The sequence below is a fragment of the Apteryx rowi genome, unplaced genomic scaffold, assembly GCF_003343035.1.
Source record: "Apteryx rowi isolate R43461 unplaced genomic scaffold, aptRow1 scaffold_86, whole genome shotgun sequence".
NCBI classification, from domain to species: Eukaryota; Metazoa; Chordata; class Aves; order Apterygiformes; family Apterygidae; genus Apteryx; species Apteryx rowi.
This window is the reverse complement of record NW_020451160.1, coordinates 1,724,989-1,742,683: the sequence shown is the minus strand read 5'-3', so window position 1 is coordinate 1,742,683 and position 17,695 is coordinate 1,724,989. Positions and strand designations below refer to the sequence as shown.

Here is a 17,695-nt window from a genome sequence, read left to right as displayed (position 1 = left end):
GTAATGCAGCTCCCTTTCTGGTACCCAAAGCCACCGTTGCAATTTGGGTTCATTAAAATTTTTGGAGGATCTATATTTGGAGCAGATCCTTCCCCTGCTCCAAACAGCTCCTAAAGCCTGGCTCTGGGAGAGAGGGAGGCATCAGATGACATTACAAAATCAGTCATGTCTCTCAAACGTTTCAATGCCACCTCCTCTCTCCCGGCCTCTGCCTTCCATTTTAATCAGTGACAGGCTTTCAAGTTTTATAGATATACATATATACTCTTTTTAATATCACTGACATTTTCCATAATGGAAAACAGCTCCCATTTGCTGAGCCATTCTGGAGGGGAATCGTGCATTCCTGCTGATGCTCCCACCACGCAAGGTGCAGAGATTCATCTCGCCAGGCGTCCTGGAGCTGAAGGTCCTGCCTTGGGTAGCACAGACAAGGCAGCGGGGAAGCTGYGTGCCTCCAGGGGCTTTGCAGCTCGCATTAGCGTGACTTTCAGAAGACGCTCTGGCCCTGCAAGCAAGACAGAGAACATGGATCTAGTCCCGCTCCTGGCTGCGAGTTGCAGCCTGCACCCAAGACTGAGGAGGAGAACACTTTCATCACGTCAACCTGGAGAGCAGCCCCGCTCAGGCGAACAACGATGGATGCCTCCTGCTACCCAAGATCAGGATCTTTCTCTTCCTCTTTTTGCAATGCGCTCTGCGCGCCTGTGTTAGGCGGCCAAGGCAGCCTGTGACACTTTAGGCACTGGCATTTCATAAGTATTGAACCTCTCCCTTGGATGACATCGTACGAGCAGCAGTGGAGCTGTGCAAATGTGGGGTTCGATGGGTGGTCCAAAACCAGCTGTAGGAGGTGGTGAAGCAGCAGGGCTCTAAAGCTGACTTCCTCCAGCCCCAGTACAACCTGGCTGCTCCGCCAGACCCTTTCTGCCCTTGAAGCCTCTGGAAAGCGCTGTCAGCCTCTGCGTGCAGGCTGTTCCCGGAATCCCCCTTCCCCGGCCTCTCTGATAGTTACAGTGTCTTCACACTGGTCACGTGGTGGCTTTGGTATGCAACTCGCAAGGCCAGCAAGGTTACTCACCTTAGTTATTCAGCAAACACAACACAAATTATTAACACCAATACAAATAATGCCCAAGTTTGGGGGAGAAGAAAGAGCATTGTTCTCCCTTGATCACTAGGATTTGGCATTATAGGGACTGGAGTATCCCTGTATCCTTCTGAGGGAAGAGCTGACCAGCTCTTGAGGGTTATGCTCCAATGACAGAGCCCACCTGTCAGCTCACACCAGGCCTGTAAGTGAGGGGTACAAACTTCTTTAAGGTCTTCTTTGGGAGCCAATCTAATTTCACTGGATTTACAGTCATTTAACTTGTACAAATCATTAATGTAAAAAAAAAAAAAAAAAGCTGGCTCAAAGATACAGTAGCCAGACAGCACTTGCTGACCCAGCAGATCCCTTCCTGTCTTTTGTTTGCATACTCTCCCTGAAGAGTTCCTTGTCCAAGGCTGTAGGAGGTACTGGCAATATTTATGAAAAAAAAGGGTAGCTTATTCTCAGCATCCGGGTTCATTCTCTTTTACAGTTCTTATGCCACCCTCCCTGTGCCACCAGGCTTCCCTGTGAAGGGAAAGAACAGTATATAACATTCTTCCAGTAGTACATGACTAATATGAACGTCCCATGCATCCGTTCTCATATTAACGAGCTTTCCCATGAGCAGAGGTATGACTGGAGCCTGGTTCTGTAGGTGGAACTGAATGCATGAGCTCACAAATGGACTCTCTGCTGTCTAAGGTGAGACCACCAAACAAAACTATTCCTGTCTTTGAGACAATTGCATTGTCTCGGTTATATGCAGACTCTCTGCTGTCTGGAAGAGGGATAGCTTGGGCTGCTCCAGCTGGGCACATTCACAAGCTGATAATGATCTTCAGGGAGGCAGGAGCTATTGTCAGAGCCTGTGAGACACACCCCAACTTCAGGCCTTTTTCCTACTAATTCTCGAAATGCTGCTGAAGTATTCACTAGAGTAACGCTGAGCAGAGACATTCCCACCGTGGTTCTGTGCCCACTAAACCACAAGAGGCTCCTTCCTTCCCTAGAAGCCAAAGCGCTTCCCCTCACCCTGCTAAGAGAAAGCTTCTCGAAACATTATGAAGGGCCTCACCTGGCCAGCAAGAGAAAGAAGCCACGCTTCCCCACGGTGCTGCAGGGAGCACAAAGGGAGGAATATAAAGCACTCTCCCCTGAGACTGCACACTAGTTAAAACGAGACACCGAAAGAAAACAACTCTGCACAAGGAACAGTTATTTTACATTACGTGCGGTTTTTGGAGACGTGTCTGTATGGTTTTAATGTAAGAGAGCCCGTGCCGAGGCACACGAATCCAGTGTAACTGTATAGTGATGTACAGAATTTGTAACGGTAATGCTTAGCATGTATCGGCTGTCTAAGAATCTCAAAGGCACCACAGACATAAATTAACAACCTACATCAATGTCATTGCTTTTTAGTGCCAAAGCCTTTCTGGAGAACGTGGTCCAGCTGCTTTAAAGGGGAGACTGCACTTTACTGACATATAGCGCCAAGTCAAGAGAGACCCTACATCCAGCTCACTCTCTTTGAAAGCTTGCGTTGAGCCAGTCCCAGCTGCACACAGCTTTAAGAACTGATGTGTTTCCACAAAAAGCTCCCATTCCAGGCATGATGCACGCGGAAACCCAGAGAGATAAGAGACGATAAAAACAGGCATGCGCACACACACGCAGGCTGATAGAGACAGGAAGGGTGGCTCTAACACAGGGCCTAACCTGCTCACATTACTTAGGGCATCAATTTCATTATTTTTAATTCAAAAGTGATTAGTCTTGGGAGTAAGATGTGGCTCAGAATGGGACATGCATACATTGAGCTGGGCCATTAGCCCACAATCCTGTACTAGCCTGCTTTAGGAAATCATCAAAAAGGCCCAGTTCTTACCCTTTGCTGAAGAATGCAGTAGGGACCACACTGCAGGGAAGGCTGGAGTTGATCCTACTTAATAGTGCTGTGCCAGATTAGACAAGGCCAGGTATAGGATGGAAGACAGGTTTCTGATGTGAAGCCGGTTCTTTCACATCAGCCAAATTCTTAGCAATATAAACATGAGAAAACAAAATGCAAAATTTAAAAAGAAAAGCCTCACTATTTGAGGTCTAGATTCAAAATCTGAGGCATTCCAGGTTATCTTTAGAGAAGACTGCTCTCAAGAAGTCCTGAGAGAAGACTAGACAAGCAGTTAAAAGAAAGGATGCTGAGGTCTCAGCCTACTCTCTTATAAGACAAAGTCAGAGGAAAAATGGGCCTGACAATTCAAAGAAGAAGAAACATGCAGAACCAAATTTAGCCCATGGATTTTAGTGAAATCCAACTTGGGAAAAAAAAAATTTCTAAGTTACTGTCTTGGCACTTGGGCTCAGAAGACATGGGACACTGCTCACTCACCTGCTGGCCAAACAAGATTGAGGGGAGGGGAAAAAAAAAAAGAAAAAAAGAATAAAACATGTCTCTTGTTGACTGGTACTTTTAAATTCTCCTCCCTTAGCAGAAATAACTAGCATTCTCTAGTCTTAATTGTTTCTGAGGCTGCAGTATGTCACGCCTTGGTTTCTTCCTGGCAAGTGATCTTCTGTAGAATTAATAGATGATCTAGAAACAGTCTCCCATCACAACATATCAGAAAAGAGGCACCCCAGTATTTGTAATGACTTTGTCAGGTCATAAAGAAGAATCTCCACTTAATCTGCATAAACAGGGGTATTTATTTCTTTAAAAAGAAAAGTAACAATTTATTTCCAGATAGAAAATGCTTCACTTTCCTGCTTTAGAGCACCTTTTTTCTTTAGATCCTCAAATAAAATAACCATTTTGCTCACCATTGAATCCAGCAGCCCATAAACCTGCAGCAGAAATTAACAGAAGATAGTTACAGTGAAAAAGCACCAAGAAATCTTGATGACAAGACTGACAGAACAGAGACATGGCTTCTCACATGGGAGCACATATACATACAGGCACACGCAGTCACATAAAAGTTGCTGCTTGCTAAAGATCTTAGCTCTAGTAATAACTTTTCTGGCTATGAAGTGTGTTTAACATTATCTGAGATACAATTAATTCTGCTGATCCCTCAAGAGTCTGCAAGCATGTTAAAGACATCCCAGATAGAAATCTCGCACGTGGCTGGATTTATGTTAACAGATTTCAGGCTGGAATAAAGGACATCTTACCTTGTATTTCGCACTTACCTTGCTACAGAATCATGGGCATATGTTTGCCAGTTTTCTGAAGTTAACAAAATGCTTACTTTTCCACCTAGCTTCATCATAAGCTTACGAGCAAAGAACAAGAAATGAAGACAGATATAAGCTTTGGCCAGACTCACTTCAATATAAAGTTTTTCCTGGTATTTCCCAAACAAAACAGGGTCCACTGGGTCCTCATGAGGTTCTACTGCATCTGCAGCTACAGTTTCCACAGGTTGTGGTACCTCTTTCACCTCCTGGGATACACTGGAAGATTTTAGCTTTTTCCCATCTTTTAACTTTCTGCTGTTTGGACGTTCCTATTCAGAGATGGGGAAAAAAAAAGAGAAAAACGAAAGTACAGCAAGATGCCCCTCAGAAACAGCACCTCTTTCAAAGGACAGGAAGTGAGCTCAAATTCAGAATACACAGTCTCGGAAGATATCACGCTGTCCCCAGAACCCAAGGCGTTGTTTTCAATATACATCCTAACACATACCTCTTTCTCTTTCCCTGATGTCTTTGTTCTTTTTTTGTCTTCTTTATCCCTACCACCAACTAACCTTCTCTCTTCTTTCTTAGTGGTTATTTTGTCTTCCTTGTCTCCTTTTACAGGTTGCTGTATTTCCACTACAAAAGAAAGAATTCCAATAATCCAAAAGCAACGTTTTCATATTTAGAAAGACAAACCCACTACATCCATGCAATGTAAGTACATTATTTTAGCAACGTATTTTCCTATTTTTATTAATTTGAGCCATAATGCACTGACAAAACCATGACTTTGAAAAGTACTTTGTTCAAATAAGGATTGAACAGGTCTAAAGCATATAGCAGAACAAGCTTGTAAAACAGCTAACAATGAGATAGGGGTTTTTGGTTTAGTTTTGTGCAAGAACTAGGGCTAAATCTAGCTAAATTAAAAGGCATATTTGTTTTTATGACACCATACCACAGATCACAGTTAGCATCATGCAATATATCATTTCTTCTGATGCATTTCTGATAAAGGCTTTGAGGGGCGAACTGCTAAAGTTGCCATTTCAGCTGAAATTCACCAAGTTTTCTGGATTTCAAACAGTCCATAGAAACCAGTTGCCACGCTAAAACTACCATTTACCTGTTTCTTCTGGAACGATGTCTGCACAGGCGTCCTTTTCAGGCATGCCCAGCAGGCACCTCAGCATTACAGAGCGACTTACCAGACCATCAATCGTTTCACGCCACAACTGGAGACTGAGAAACAAAAGTATCAGAATCAGAAGGGGGACGACACAGCAAAAGTCCATTGTGGGGTTGAAAGGGAGAGGCAGGGCCATCTTATTTTACCCAGTGCCCATGAATGAAGGCATCTTACAGCTAAGAAGAGCTACTGCTCTGCCCAACTAACCCAATAAAATAGCATCCAACATTTAAAAAGCTGTGTAAAGGGAGGCTAAATTACTTTCCTGAGGTTAGAACCTCCACGGTCTCAATGTCTTGCAAGTCAATGGGCTTATATTCACCCATAAATATTACTGTGAAACTAGGTCTCCTTCTCTTCAACATGACACACACATGTTGGTGAATCTGCAGCAATCTGCTCTCTATATATACCAAGATGTACGTGCCTCCTCATACAGAAAGGACTAGAGACTGTTATGGTTACAGTGTTAAAGCTTGAGCAAAAAACAGACAGACTGTACAAGAATACTGTAATCTGATCATAATGGTAGAGAAAATTACCCAATGGTTTTATAAATATAGTCTAGAATATTCTTGCCACAAATAATCTCGTATACTTCCCAAAATTACAGGAATTTAATATTTGAGACTTATCTCCAGAATAAAGTGGCATCTGGGACCTAGACAGCTGCTACAATTAATGTATAAAAACACAGCATAGAGAAGATTTCTAGACCACATATAATTATCTGCTCTCTGAATCACAAAGCTTGCAATGGAGCTGGCTAAGGCTGTTGATCATAGAAGGCGTGTACAAGGTTTATCTTGCAAAGGTAACGCACCAGGTTTGATACAAAAGATCTGACTGAGTTGGCCTCTGTTCAACACATAGCTCTAGTGCTGCCTTATTGAGCTGGATCAGTGCTGCTTCTCGCTGCTCCTCCTCAGGGATTGCCCGTATAGCCTGATGTAACAGAAAACACAGGGTCCATGAAACATTTCACAGTCCTCGTTCCCCAGTCATACAGACCCTGAACTCACTGGAGCACACCATGGCTGTATTCCTGGACACCAGCCTGGACACCAGGGCCTGCAGGACACTTACACACCCAGGTGTGGCCTGCTGTACAGCTGGGATTTGGCCAATGTGCATATGTGATCCAAGATCTGGGAAGCAACCCCAGATCACCCAGAGATAGATTTACCCACAGGAAGCCCCATTGCAACTTCAGAGGTACAGTTAGTCCTTGTGCTGGAGAATAAGGATTCTAGTGAATTAAAAGGGCTCAAAGTAAGGATTACTTATAAAGGCAGCTGAGAAGTTTCCAAGAGAGCACTGCAGAACAACTGTGCTGACAGAGTCCAAACCACCCTTGCTTTAATCTAGGGAGGTCTGTATTTTATCCACAGCCTGTCATGAGTGCCCCCTTAGTACTCTGATGAATAGGAAGGACTCTCCAAGGAGAAGAGCCTTTGGAGAAGTCACAGGAGGCTGCAGGATTAGCCTGCTCCCTCCTCCCCACATTCAGTTCTAGGATGACAGAAAGCTAACAGGGGACGAGCTTAAAATATCTATTACATTGTCTGGTTCTCTTTTCTTCTTCACACAACAGCCCTCAAAGTCTCTCCTGGGAATCTCTTTACAAGAGCACTGAGGGTGTGGTCAGCAGAGACAAAATACTTTTTTGCGACACATAATAAATCATCTCTAACACAAAGCACTTGGAAGTAGACCTTTGGGTGGGCTCACACTGGTGAGTGTCAGGCTATTTGTAAGGAAAATGAAAACACCATTAACTTATCATAGAGCTAGAGGGAACAGGGGCAATCACCTCCTTAAAGTCCTTGAAGGAAAGGTTCCATCCTGACTGGTTTGGTTCTTCTTCCTTCACGTTCATCATCTGACTCGGAATTGCCTCCAGAATGTTCTTCTGACCTAGGACCTCCTCTGTGGAGCTCTTTTGGGCAGGGAGAGCCTCTGAGATACTCTTCTCATATGTCATGTCCTCCGCAGTGCTCTTCTGGCCTGAGGGCACTTCCTCCTCAAAGGCTGAAGGAACAGCCATGTGCTGTCTCCACAGTTTATGGAGTTCTTTTACCACTTGATGCTGATAATGCAACTTTGAAAACATGAGGGAAGAAGGTAAATAGAGAAATGAGTTATGCCTTTCCTCCGCAAGTTTAATTCTTAAAGCCACCATGGCTGACTATGCCAGCCTCCAGAAACCCACGGATGCACCAGCCCTGCAAGTCTTCCTTCCCTGCTATTTCAGCTGTGTAGCCCATCAAATACGAAACTTCACCTCTGGATTCTTCTTGTGAAATAACTCTTCCTCTGTGAGGTAGGCATCCACAGGAGATGGGGTGCGCTCTGGGGTCCGAATCCGGTCAAGAAGTTCCTTCAGACTCTCTTCCACTATAACAGCACCCTCTCGAGCAGCCAGGTCAGTCTGAGGCACCACAACAAGCACAACATGTCTGAGTTCCCATTCCATATACAAACGCATGAACAAACTCCCATGTTAGTAAAAACATATATACATTATACAGGGTTACAACAACAAGAATAACTGCAAACCCCACTAAACAAAGCAATACTTATAATAGCTTTCCAAAGAAATCCCACAAAAATCCTCCAACAAAACTATACTTTCCAAAGCATGATGTAATTTTCAATTTGTACCTTAACAGATATTGTATTGTACGACACACAGTCCCATCCCCGCTAGTAACTAATGAAATTCATTACCAAAGGAAAATTCATTTTTTAAAAGGACCAATGTGAGCAATTTAGGAGACACAATCACATCTTTATTAACAACACTACAATAGACTGTGGAGTTGTTCTTCCACTTTATCAAGTAAACCTGATTAAGTATGTACAGATGTTCAGTAAATAAATAAATCATCTCACTCTTGGTCCTAATTGCATAGCAATAAAAATACCATGTCATCCACTCCCTCCCTTATCCTCTATTTGCATAGTAAGTTCAAAGCTCACAGTTACCCAGTTGCATGCTTGGTTACCTCCAGTTTCTCTCTGAGGTCAGCCAATTTATCTTCATACACAGCAATTCCCCAAAGGGACACCTGCAGCAGAGCTCCTCCTAATAACAGAGGATGTGTCCTAAATTCCCAGGACTCACTGAAAATTCCTGCTTTCTCTGACTTGAAAAAAACTGAAAACTTCCTAGTTTCTCCAGGCAAAATTATACCTGCAATAACAGAGAAAGGGTATCAGTCTGTAAGAAACCCAATCGTTTTCCAAACACCCTGATGAGTCTTTTCATCTCTTTTTGACAGTTTCCCCATAGCTTTGCTGTTTATCACACTTCATCCATCTATTGCTCCTTCCAGATTTACTCCCACTTGCCATGTTACTGAGCTGGTATTTTTTCCACTGCACGCTCCTTTTACAGTGAGCTCAGCACTCTCACTGGCAGATTATGCAGTTTGCAATCAGAAAATGATTCACTTTTAGACATTCCACCCATTTACATTCAGAGTAGGACCAAAATCCTTTTCTTTAAATCCCATGAAAGGGATCTGCCTCACACACCTTTTTGGCATTAGCTCTAAGGCCCAGGGTAGCTTTCTAAGGAGAAGCACCAGCAGGCTGGCTCTGCCATTAGTCAGACTCAGCAACTCCTGAATGCATGTGCTCTCTGGTATATGTACAAAGGTCTCAGAGATCAGCAGTTCTCCTACCTGGTCTGGTATTAAAGTAAAAATACTGTATCCCCTTCTTTGTTTCTCTGAAGGGAATTTGCTGGGGAAGCCTCCTCCAGCTATACCAGATGGCAGCTGTGCCATCATTGCTCACTGTCAGGGAGCTTTCAGCTCTTTCACCAGCCACAATCTCAAAGGTGAGCCGGGCAGCAATGCCAATTTCATCCTACAAGGAAGAGGAAAGGACAAAGATAACAATTTCTACTCTATTTGGCAGGATTTATCTTGCCTGAAGTAATATCACAGATGTAGGGTTGAACCTTGGTAGGAGAACCTGTAAGGCAGGTCCAGGCAAGTGGTCATTATATAGAGCCTGGGAGTCTGAGCTTCACACCACAGACACAGCAACTGCTTCTGCTTTGAGATCCCTCCAGAGCAAACGTAGAGATACTCTATTACGCTCAGAATAAATCGCTCATTCTCTGCCCTGGGAGTGATACTCATTGTACAGCTGTGACTTGGGAACTAAAGCAGGTTTAACTTGACTAGACAATAAAAAGTGCATGTTTACCCTGTAAGAAGTGGTGCTGTTGATCCAACGAGCAGGCTGGCCACAGAAATCTAAAGATGGACCCAGGACTGATTCTGGAACCACATCGGGATAGTCTGTAAAGGGGTCACTGCTAAACAAAATAATAGCCAGTGTTTTGTGGAGCAAAAATTCATTTTAATATAGGGAAGAATCAAAGGGCTGTTGCTGTGTAAGAAATAACCGCCTGACTAGTGCTTCTGCCCAGTCCTCTCTTTATGGACAGAGCCCTGCAGATCGGGTTCCCCATAGGTAAACAAACTCCCGTTAGAGACTTGTCACCATCAAGGAGGACAGGACAGCCAGAACAATACAAAGAAGAATGATACCTGCCTCAGGAAGGCTGAGGGCACATGACTGAATAAGGAGAAATGGCCCTAGGGTTGTACTGCGGTGGGGGGGCATGGATGTGGAAGGCTGGAAAAAGACGACCAGATGGAGATAATTTGGAGCAGAATCTCCATCCTGTCTAAAATAAGCTCTGGAGCCACACAGAGAAAAGACTGGAAGAACAGCCTTAAAAAAAAAAAAACAACCTTTTCTCTGATTCTTGCTCTTTAATTGCTAGGCCCCAAGGCACAAAGAAACTGCTTTATCCCTAAATCTGGTGATTTTAAAGTTAAAACATGCCTTTTATCAGGCCCCAGTTGAGACTCCTCTCCATTCCAGATAAGGAAAGCTAAGGACACCCTTACAGACTGATGGTGCATATCCAAAATTCCTTATTTCTATTATGAAATACAACTTACAGGTTCTCAGACTCTTCAGAGGTGGTGGAATGTGGAAAAGGCTGTGTTGAGACAGATGTGAAAGGCTGGCCTTTACCAATCACCTCCAGTCCATCCAAATCCTGGACATAAAGAAAAATGACCAACTCACAATTTTCCTTTTTATACAGAAAGAAAGTTAGAATATTAGACTAATATACCAATTCAATCAAGAACAAGTAAAGTGAAGTTCAGGTGTCTTGCTCCTAGAACTGTTTCTAGATGTAGACAATGAATGTTTAAGAGACAGAGGAAGGAATCAATTCTGGGTCTTCTGAGAATCATAGATGACTGCATTCCCCACTACAAATGCTGCCAGCATGGAAAAGCTCCCTTCTCCACATCGTTCTCATCCCCACCACCAGGTTTCAGAAAGAAAAGATGAGGCTTGCTCTTTTTTTTTAAGAGGAGGGGCTACCTGTCTTCAGGAGAGAAGATTTTGGATGAGAGTCTTTCAGGTGGGTAAAGATGTCTTCCTTCTGCTTGAGGCACTAAATCAAAGTCCTATACCAGTGTTCAGTATATTTTTTATTGCCTAGGTCTTGGCAGCTGCATACTGCTGGTTTGGGGTCCTATTCTGAGGCACCTAGCCCATTCCATGCATCACTTTGGGAGGCTAAACATCCCTTTTCATGGCTGTGATTCCCCTCTGGAATGTGAGGGCTTCCAAGATAAGTACTGCATGGCTAAGTTCTAGATTTTTAATCCTTTTTCAGATCCAGTCCCTCGTCAATTTTATGTTACTCTATAGCCTGTGACATGAGAAGAGCGATAAAATGTGCTTGCTCCTCCAGTCTTACCGGCTCATAAAAATCCAGCTCCTCTAGGATGGATTTTAGCTCTTGCCGTCGATGTTTCAAGAAAAGACTCTTATCCCAGGTTAGACGGAAAGGGGCCTTCTTTGGAGACTTCAAACCTGTGGAAATACCCATACAAGAGTTCACTGTCTACACCCCCAAACACCTGTTTATTTCATCCTCTGCCATAACTTTGGTCTCACAGTGCTTTAAAGATTCAGCCCCATTAGCCTGAACTTTTATGAACTTTACTGTAGCAATACCCTGGGCAAGTTGCAGAAGTTACAGTAATACAGTCTTCCATGAAGTAAGTCTACCCCTGTAGTGACTGGGGGCCCAACTGAGGATGACTGGGAAGTACCTTGTGCTGCAGCTATCAAAAGGGAAACGGTAACGCGAGCTTCTGTGCTAGTAGGAGCCACTATGTCATTCTGTTGTTCCACACTCATACCCCATTTCTGTGGTATCACCACTCTGACATTCCCTTACTTGTTTCCATCCGGACAGTCTGAGGTTTCCCCACACGAGTGATTGGCTCCGGGTAGCCACGTTCTCTTTGAGGCAGCGTCATCATCAGGCCAGTGAGTTCATCTCCAATACGCTCAGGTTGGCTCCAGAACTCGCTCCCCCTTCGGTAGCCCTAGTGTGCAAAACAAGCCTCCTACTGATGCTTTCAGATACACACAGCCTGCCTGTTAGTTTCCCAGGGACTGGATGCTAAAAAGCAGAAAGTGTCTCACTCTGTTTATAGGGATATTTTAAAAGTCCATAAATTAATCACTTTCTGCAGAATAAGCCAAAATTTCTGTTAGGCTGCTGTCAAAGACAAAATAAGACCTTCTCCTACCTAGTACAAGGGAAATATTGGCTAAATGAAGGCCTAATGATATAAAATAATGCATCACATAGATGCAGATCCTCTGAAAGTGCTATAAATATAAAAATTTAACCATAGTATATGCCCATAATCCTCCTGACTTACCCCCACACCTTTCTCAATGAGCATCCCTAAAATTCAAGCCTGAAGCCGTCAGATCTTTCTGGCCCTGGAATAGTAATTCCAGCACATCCCCATGCCATCTCTCTGGTGCATGTCAGCCCATGGTAAGAATCAAGACATGGCACTTGCCCACAAACTGCAGTTCATTAGTAAGGAGCCAAAACACAGCATTGCTTTCCTCGACTAATAGATACAGCACAGTTAATGTTTTTATTTTTAAAATCATTGAAAGCTTTACTTACATTCTAGGCTGAAAGACTTAGAGTGACTTTGATAAATATCTAATGACAGCTCTTCAGAGATGTTATTCACAGCACTAATAGCTTAGCCATTTCACAAGGGCAACGTAAGCAGGACCCAGGGGAAGCGAGGCTCTCACCTTCCCAGGAAGCAGGGCAGGGAGACTACGGTCAATGAGCTCACGTTCTTCCTGGATTTGCCTGTAATCATCTGAGATGTTCATCAACAACTCATTCTCTGGCTTCTGCAGAATTTCTAAAAAAAAGGAAAGCCAAATCATCAGCGCTGCCCCTCTCCTGGAGGCACCCCTTGCCATTACTATTGTTCCCTTGTAACCTCCCTAGAACCACCCTCACCAAATCTACTGTCCTACCCGCAGCCAGAGCCACCAGCTCACGTCCCCGCAGCCTCCAAGACTCTCTAGAGGCACTAGCAGCACAGGGAGCTCTGGGAACATGGGGGTAGACTGCAACAGCATCAACCCCAGTCTGCTATGACCATTACAACTTGTTGTGATGCCATCTAGCTCCCCCATTTCCACACAAAATTTCATACAACGAGGTCTCAGCTTTACTCACTTCCCAGATATTTCTCCTGCTTTTTCCTGATTTCCATATGACGATGCCAATTCCGGAGAGCTTTGTGCTGTGATGGTGGGGTCTGATGAACCTTTTTCTTCTCTCCTCCCCATTTCTCTTTCAAAGCTACTGCTATAACATCTTGAGGAGAATCCTCAATAAATTCTGCTATCTGAAGAGAAAGGAAACGTTAGATTAACCTCCCGAAGCACACACTACCACCACGATAAAAATGGGAGAGGGAAGGAGAAAAGAATTCTTCAGACTGACAGTACCTTTACCTAATCACTCTAAGGGGAACAGAAATAGCGCATTATGAGCACACACAGACAGTGGAAGTCTGTCTGAGTAACTGGACTCAGGCAATGGTGTTGCTGCATCACCAGTTCTTCCCACGCTAGCCTGACGCTGTCAGCAGAAGCACAAAAGGAAGAGGAAGCTTCTGTAACTCTTTCTTCCATGACCTCCTTCTGCACACAGGGCTTCTAAACCTGCTGGTGCAGTTTCTCTGAAGCAAGCGCTCCCCACGTGGCATAACGAGGTTGGGAAAACCACCTCTCAGGCCTGACCTGTTCCTGACAGGTGCTGAATTAAATCAAAAGGTACTGTACACACTGCACTCCACCTCTAGAAAAGTGTTGCATGGCAGCATTTTCATCACTTGACAAACCAACCTGAGTGTTTCCTCTGGCTAAGGCTTCCCTCTTGAACTCCTGGAGACTTCCTAAAATGTGATGAGGGAGAAGCTCTTCATAGCCATCACCAAATAGTCCTGGTCCTACAAAATAAAAAGCCAGACTCAGGTCGCTAAAGGTAGGTTTGACAAAACCAAAAGTCAAAGGTAAGACATGAAGCTTAATCCTACCAAAAAAACTCAGTGGTTCCCCAGAAGCCTCTGGAATAGCAGGATATGCTACTAGGAGTTGCATCTTCTTCTTTGTGTCTTTGGGTTGATGTTTTCGAACAAGGAATTTCCTGCTAACTGGAATTCTCTCATCATCACAGGGAAGGCGTGGAGGATGGAGCTACAGAGAATAAACAATCACAGTGTAATTAGGCATACACTGACCCATCTCCATTCCTTCAGATCTTTTGGGGATAAGCACAGAAACTACATGACTCACACATGATCTGGGGAGCCCTATCTGTACACTTTGTTCCTCCTCAAAGAGATGTGCTACGGACTGTATAGATACCAATTCAGTTACTATCTTAATCCTCCTGACTGCTGTAAAATGGGGGCAGGGAAAAGAGTTTTAAATGGCTTTCTCAAGGATTTTCTGCTGTATCTCTTGGTGTCAAATGTGTCTACTCACACAGGTGATAGTTACTAAACAACATATGCTTCTCATGAGATAAGAACACTGGAAATGTAATTTTGAAGGGACAGGCAACTTGTTCTTCCCTTTTAAAAGATCATTTAGTATTCCTTTATGCTTAAGAACTGAGCTTGATGATCTGACAAGTCATAAAAAGCAGGACAGACAAAATGGAATGAACTCCAAGCGTTCTTTTTGGTTCAAATGAATGTTCAGGATTCTCTGTTACACACAACAAAAGGAAAGTTTCAGTGAAGGTAGCTGTTTCTATCAGTAAAAATACATACTTTCTCCAGGTCCTCCACCTTAATTGCAAGCGCTTGGATTTCATCTCCTTGCAGAACACACGGAACAGGCTCAGGCTCCTCTGCAATTGTTGGAGAGGACACTTCAAATGTTTTCACCTTTTTCTTGTCTGAAATACAAGTGAAAGGACCTCTTCCTCAGTCTCCCAAGGAAACCCAATCTTCCTCTTTCAGTCTGGCTTCAAGTCATTTTCAGCTGAACTACTTTTTCAAGGTTTCGTGGAACAATCAGATTCAGCATCCCTTTTACTTAGAAAATCAGATTCTGAGACGCTACAAGAACCAAAGTGAGTCACTGGGATTCAGCTGTCTTATGTCTAGATAAGAGGCAATGAATTAGATGCAACCAGTACAGCTATGTGGAGCAGAATGAATTCCAAAATTTCCTACTCTGGTTGCAAATGCAAGCACACAGCTTCAGTGCAGAGTTGTACTACATTATGGTCACTAAGCAAAACCCAGTTACATATAAAAAACAACCAGCTCTTCAGTATACCCTAAATAGCGAAAAGACCTTCAGAACCATTTAGTGATTGCCATCAGCATGGACAACCACAACTCAGGGAACGGGCTGGAGGCAATCTTGTATCGGTTTTGTTTCTCCCATAACTCTAAACCTGTAGATCCTTCCAGCTAGGGCCACCTTTTTGAGAGACACAACACGTAGTCTTTACAGTTAAAACATAAATAAGTAAGAGAATGCCGACCGTGCTGATAAGTGGCTACTTATAACTGTCTTTGATACATATGGTGCATGTGTTCGGAACGGCAGGGACCACCGAGTTAGTCCTGCGGCCCGGTGGGCGCCCCCGGGCCGGGCGCGGCCACCCCACGGCGGGGTCGGGGCTGGGCCTCAGCCGCGGCGGCCCGGCCCGACCCGGGCCCGCGGCGCCCCAGGGCCTCCCCGCGGCGCAGCCCCCGGGCCCGGCCGGCCCCTACCCGGGGGGGTTCTGACGCGAGGCTCCTTCTTGTTCGGCTGGGCCGAGTCGGAGGCCGAGGCGGCCGAGAGCGCCCGGAGGCCCCGCGCCTCCTTCCTCGGGCCGCGGCCGGGCGGCGGCAGCATCCCGCAGGCCGCCGGGCGCCATGGCAACGGCGGCAGGACACCACCGAGACACCGCCGCGCGACTAGAGAGTCGCCGCCCGGACTCTATGCTACCACTTCCGGAGGGCGGTAGCGGGGCTCCCGCTGCACGCATGCGCCCGCCGCCCGGCCGACAGCAAGCCCCGCCCCAGGACTTTATGTCCTGCGCGTGCGCAGTGCGAAAGGGCGCCGGGCCGTGCCTGCAGCGCCGAGCGCTGGGCGCTGTAGCACCCTGCACGGGGCAGGGCCGTGCAACGCACGGGAACGGTTATGCAATGCACAGGGGAAGGCTGTGCAATGTGTGAGGCAGGGCTGTGCAATGCAAGGGACAGGGGCGTGCAATGCACGGGGGAGACTGTGCAATAAACAAGGCAGGGCTGTGCAATGCACAGCAGAAACTTGTGCAATGCACAGGGGACGGTTGTGCAATGCGTGGGGCAGGACTGTGCAATGCCCTGGACAGTCCCTCACTGAGGTTCGTTTCCCTGGGCCTAGTGCACAGCTCCTATGCCACCCACACACCAGCATGTTGCTGTTGGTTCAGCCCAAAGGATTGGCCACGTTGAATTTCCAGAGCAATGGGAAACCCCAAGGACGAGTTAAGCCATTTTGGGGTTTTGGATCCTTCAACTGGTCCCTGTTGCTGCGCTGCCTCATCCCTCCCTCCATTGTGTTGCAAGGACCTGCAATGCAGACTCCTATCAGAGAGCGTTTCGGTACCCCCATCCCCGGCGGCATGCAGCAAGCGGCAGCAGCTCTGCTAGCGCCACACTGTCCCCATGCTCCCCAGTGTCGGTGCGGTCGCGGGGGGCCCTAGCCGCAGGCTGCCCCAGCACCGCCAGCCCCCCACCCCAGGAGCAGGCACACACCCAAGTTCCCAAAATCCTCTTAAAGAGGCCCCTGGAAAGATGCTGCAAACTCGTGGGTGCATGGCCCGGTGCTTTCCAAAATACCCCAAAATCCCTTCTGCTGTGCAACCTGCGGCAGGTCCCTGGCTGACATAGGCCCGTGCGGCAGGGTTCACTGCGGCGGGCAGCCGTGGGCAGCAGCGTCCTGCAGAGCTGGGCAAAACGGCCGGGCTGAGCCCAGGAGCTGACACATCTCGGCCGCGCGACCCCCGGCTGGGCGGCGATGCTCTGAAAAGGGCTTTTTGCCCGCATTAGGAATAGGGAGAGATGCGTCTGGCGCTGGCAGAGCAGAGCCGCACCGCTCCGACGAGGAGCTGATGTTAAAACCAATTAACGTTAAAACCAATTCATGCACCGCGGCCACGCACCGACATCCGCTGCAATGCTAAAACAGTTTATTTGCTTTTTCTTCTCTGCAGGCCTGCAAACGCTGCTCGTGCACCCGCGCCTGGCCGGCCCCGGGGATCGCCCTCGAGAGCTGGCGCCTCCATCGCCTCCTTGGGGGCCGGGTCCCGCCGTCACCACTAGGACGGGGGTGCTGGGGCGGCGTCGCAGGCCCAGCGCCGCTGCAGCTGGCACAGCAGGGCCGGCAGCAGCGAGTCCAGCACGGCCAGCCCTTCCCAGGAGCACCGCAGGCCGCTGCGGACGAGACGGCTCAGCCCCCAGCGGTGGCGGCGGCGGTGCCGGCAGCGCCGCGCGGGGGATCCCGGCCCCACTGCCCCGCTCACCTGCCGTCCAGGACGAGCCAGCCCTGCTCCGCCAGCTCCCTCGCCTCCCCCGGCGCCCCGAACACGTCCCAGAGGCTCAGGTGCGGGGAGAACTCCTGCCAGTGCTGCCCGGAAAAAATATAAAAAATTTTAAAAATTTAAAATTTTTTAAAGATAAATAAATAAACGAGACGYGGCGTGTGCAGAGGCGCGGGCGGCGCGGGGTCCTCACCTGGTGCGTGATGCCCACGTCGGTGCGCAGCCCCAGGACGAGCACCTCCTC

The 17,695-nt window shown here is 46.6% G+C and overlaps 2 protein-coding genes across 6 annotated transcripts in view; both read right to left on the bottom strand.

Moving 5' to 3' along the window:
* Positions 1 to 116: 116 nt before the first annotated feature.
* On the bottom strand, positions 117 to 15,846 carry MYCBPAP (MYCBP associated protein). Of its 5 annotated transcripts, none has more exons than XM_026090414.1 (19): positions 15,656 to 15,846; positions 14,699 to 14,826; positions 13,958 to 14,117; positions 13,767 to 13,870; positions 13,093 to 13,264; positions 12,654 to 12,769; positions 11,764 to 11,914; positions 11,278 to 11,393; positions 10,460 to 10,560; positions 9,693 to 9,804; positions 9,161 to 9,347; positions 8,480 to 8,667; positions 7,756 to 7,902; positions 7,285 to 7,572; positions 6,295 to 6,416; positions 5,409 to 5,584; positions 4,788 to 4,918; positions 4,429 to 4,608; positions 117 to 508 (listed from the first exon to the last, which is right to left on the bottom strand). In XM_026090414.1, the coding sequence occupies exons 1-19, from the start codon at positions 15,777 to 15,779 to the stop codon at positions 491 to 493; spliced, it is 2,721 nt and encodes a 906-aa protein (XP_025946199.1). In that variant the 5' UTR covers positions 15,780 to 15,846; the 3' UTR covers positions 117 to 490. The 5 variants fall into 5 exon arrangements, with proteins under 5 accessions (XP_025946199.1, XP_025946195.1, XP_025946198.1 ...); XM_026090410.1 differs by lacking the exon at positions 117 to 508 and adding an exon at positions 515 to 3,943; XM_026090413.1 differs by lacking the exon at positions 117 to 508 and adding an exon at positions 515 to 3,943 and having other exon boundaries at positions 5,409 to 5,524.
* A 1,278-nt stretch (positions 15,847 to 17,124) lies between these two features.
* Positions 17,125 to 17,695, bottom strand: part of RSAD1 (radical S-adenosyl methionine domain containing 1) — a 4,544-nt gene continuing 3,973 nt past the window's right edge. Inside the window, exons 4-6 of the mRNA XM_026090588.1 lie at positions 17,645 to 17,689; positions 17,434 to 17,537; positions 17,125 to 17,344 (exon numbers count right to left, since the gene is read on the bottom strand). Of these exons, the coding sequence (XP_025946373.1) occupies positions 17,230 to 17,344; positions 17,434 to 17,537; positions 17,645 to 17,689 (264 nt within the window). The 3' untranslated portion in view covers positions 17,125 to 17,229. The remainder of the gene's footprint in view (positions 17,345 to 17,433; positions 17,538 to 17,644; positions 17,690 to 17,695) is intronic.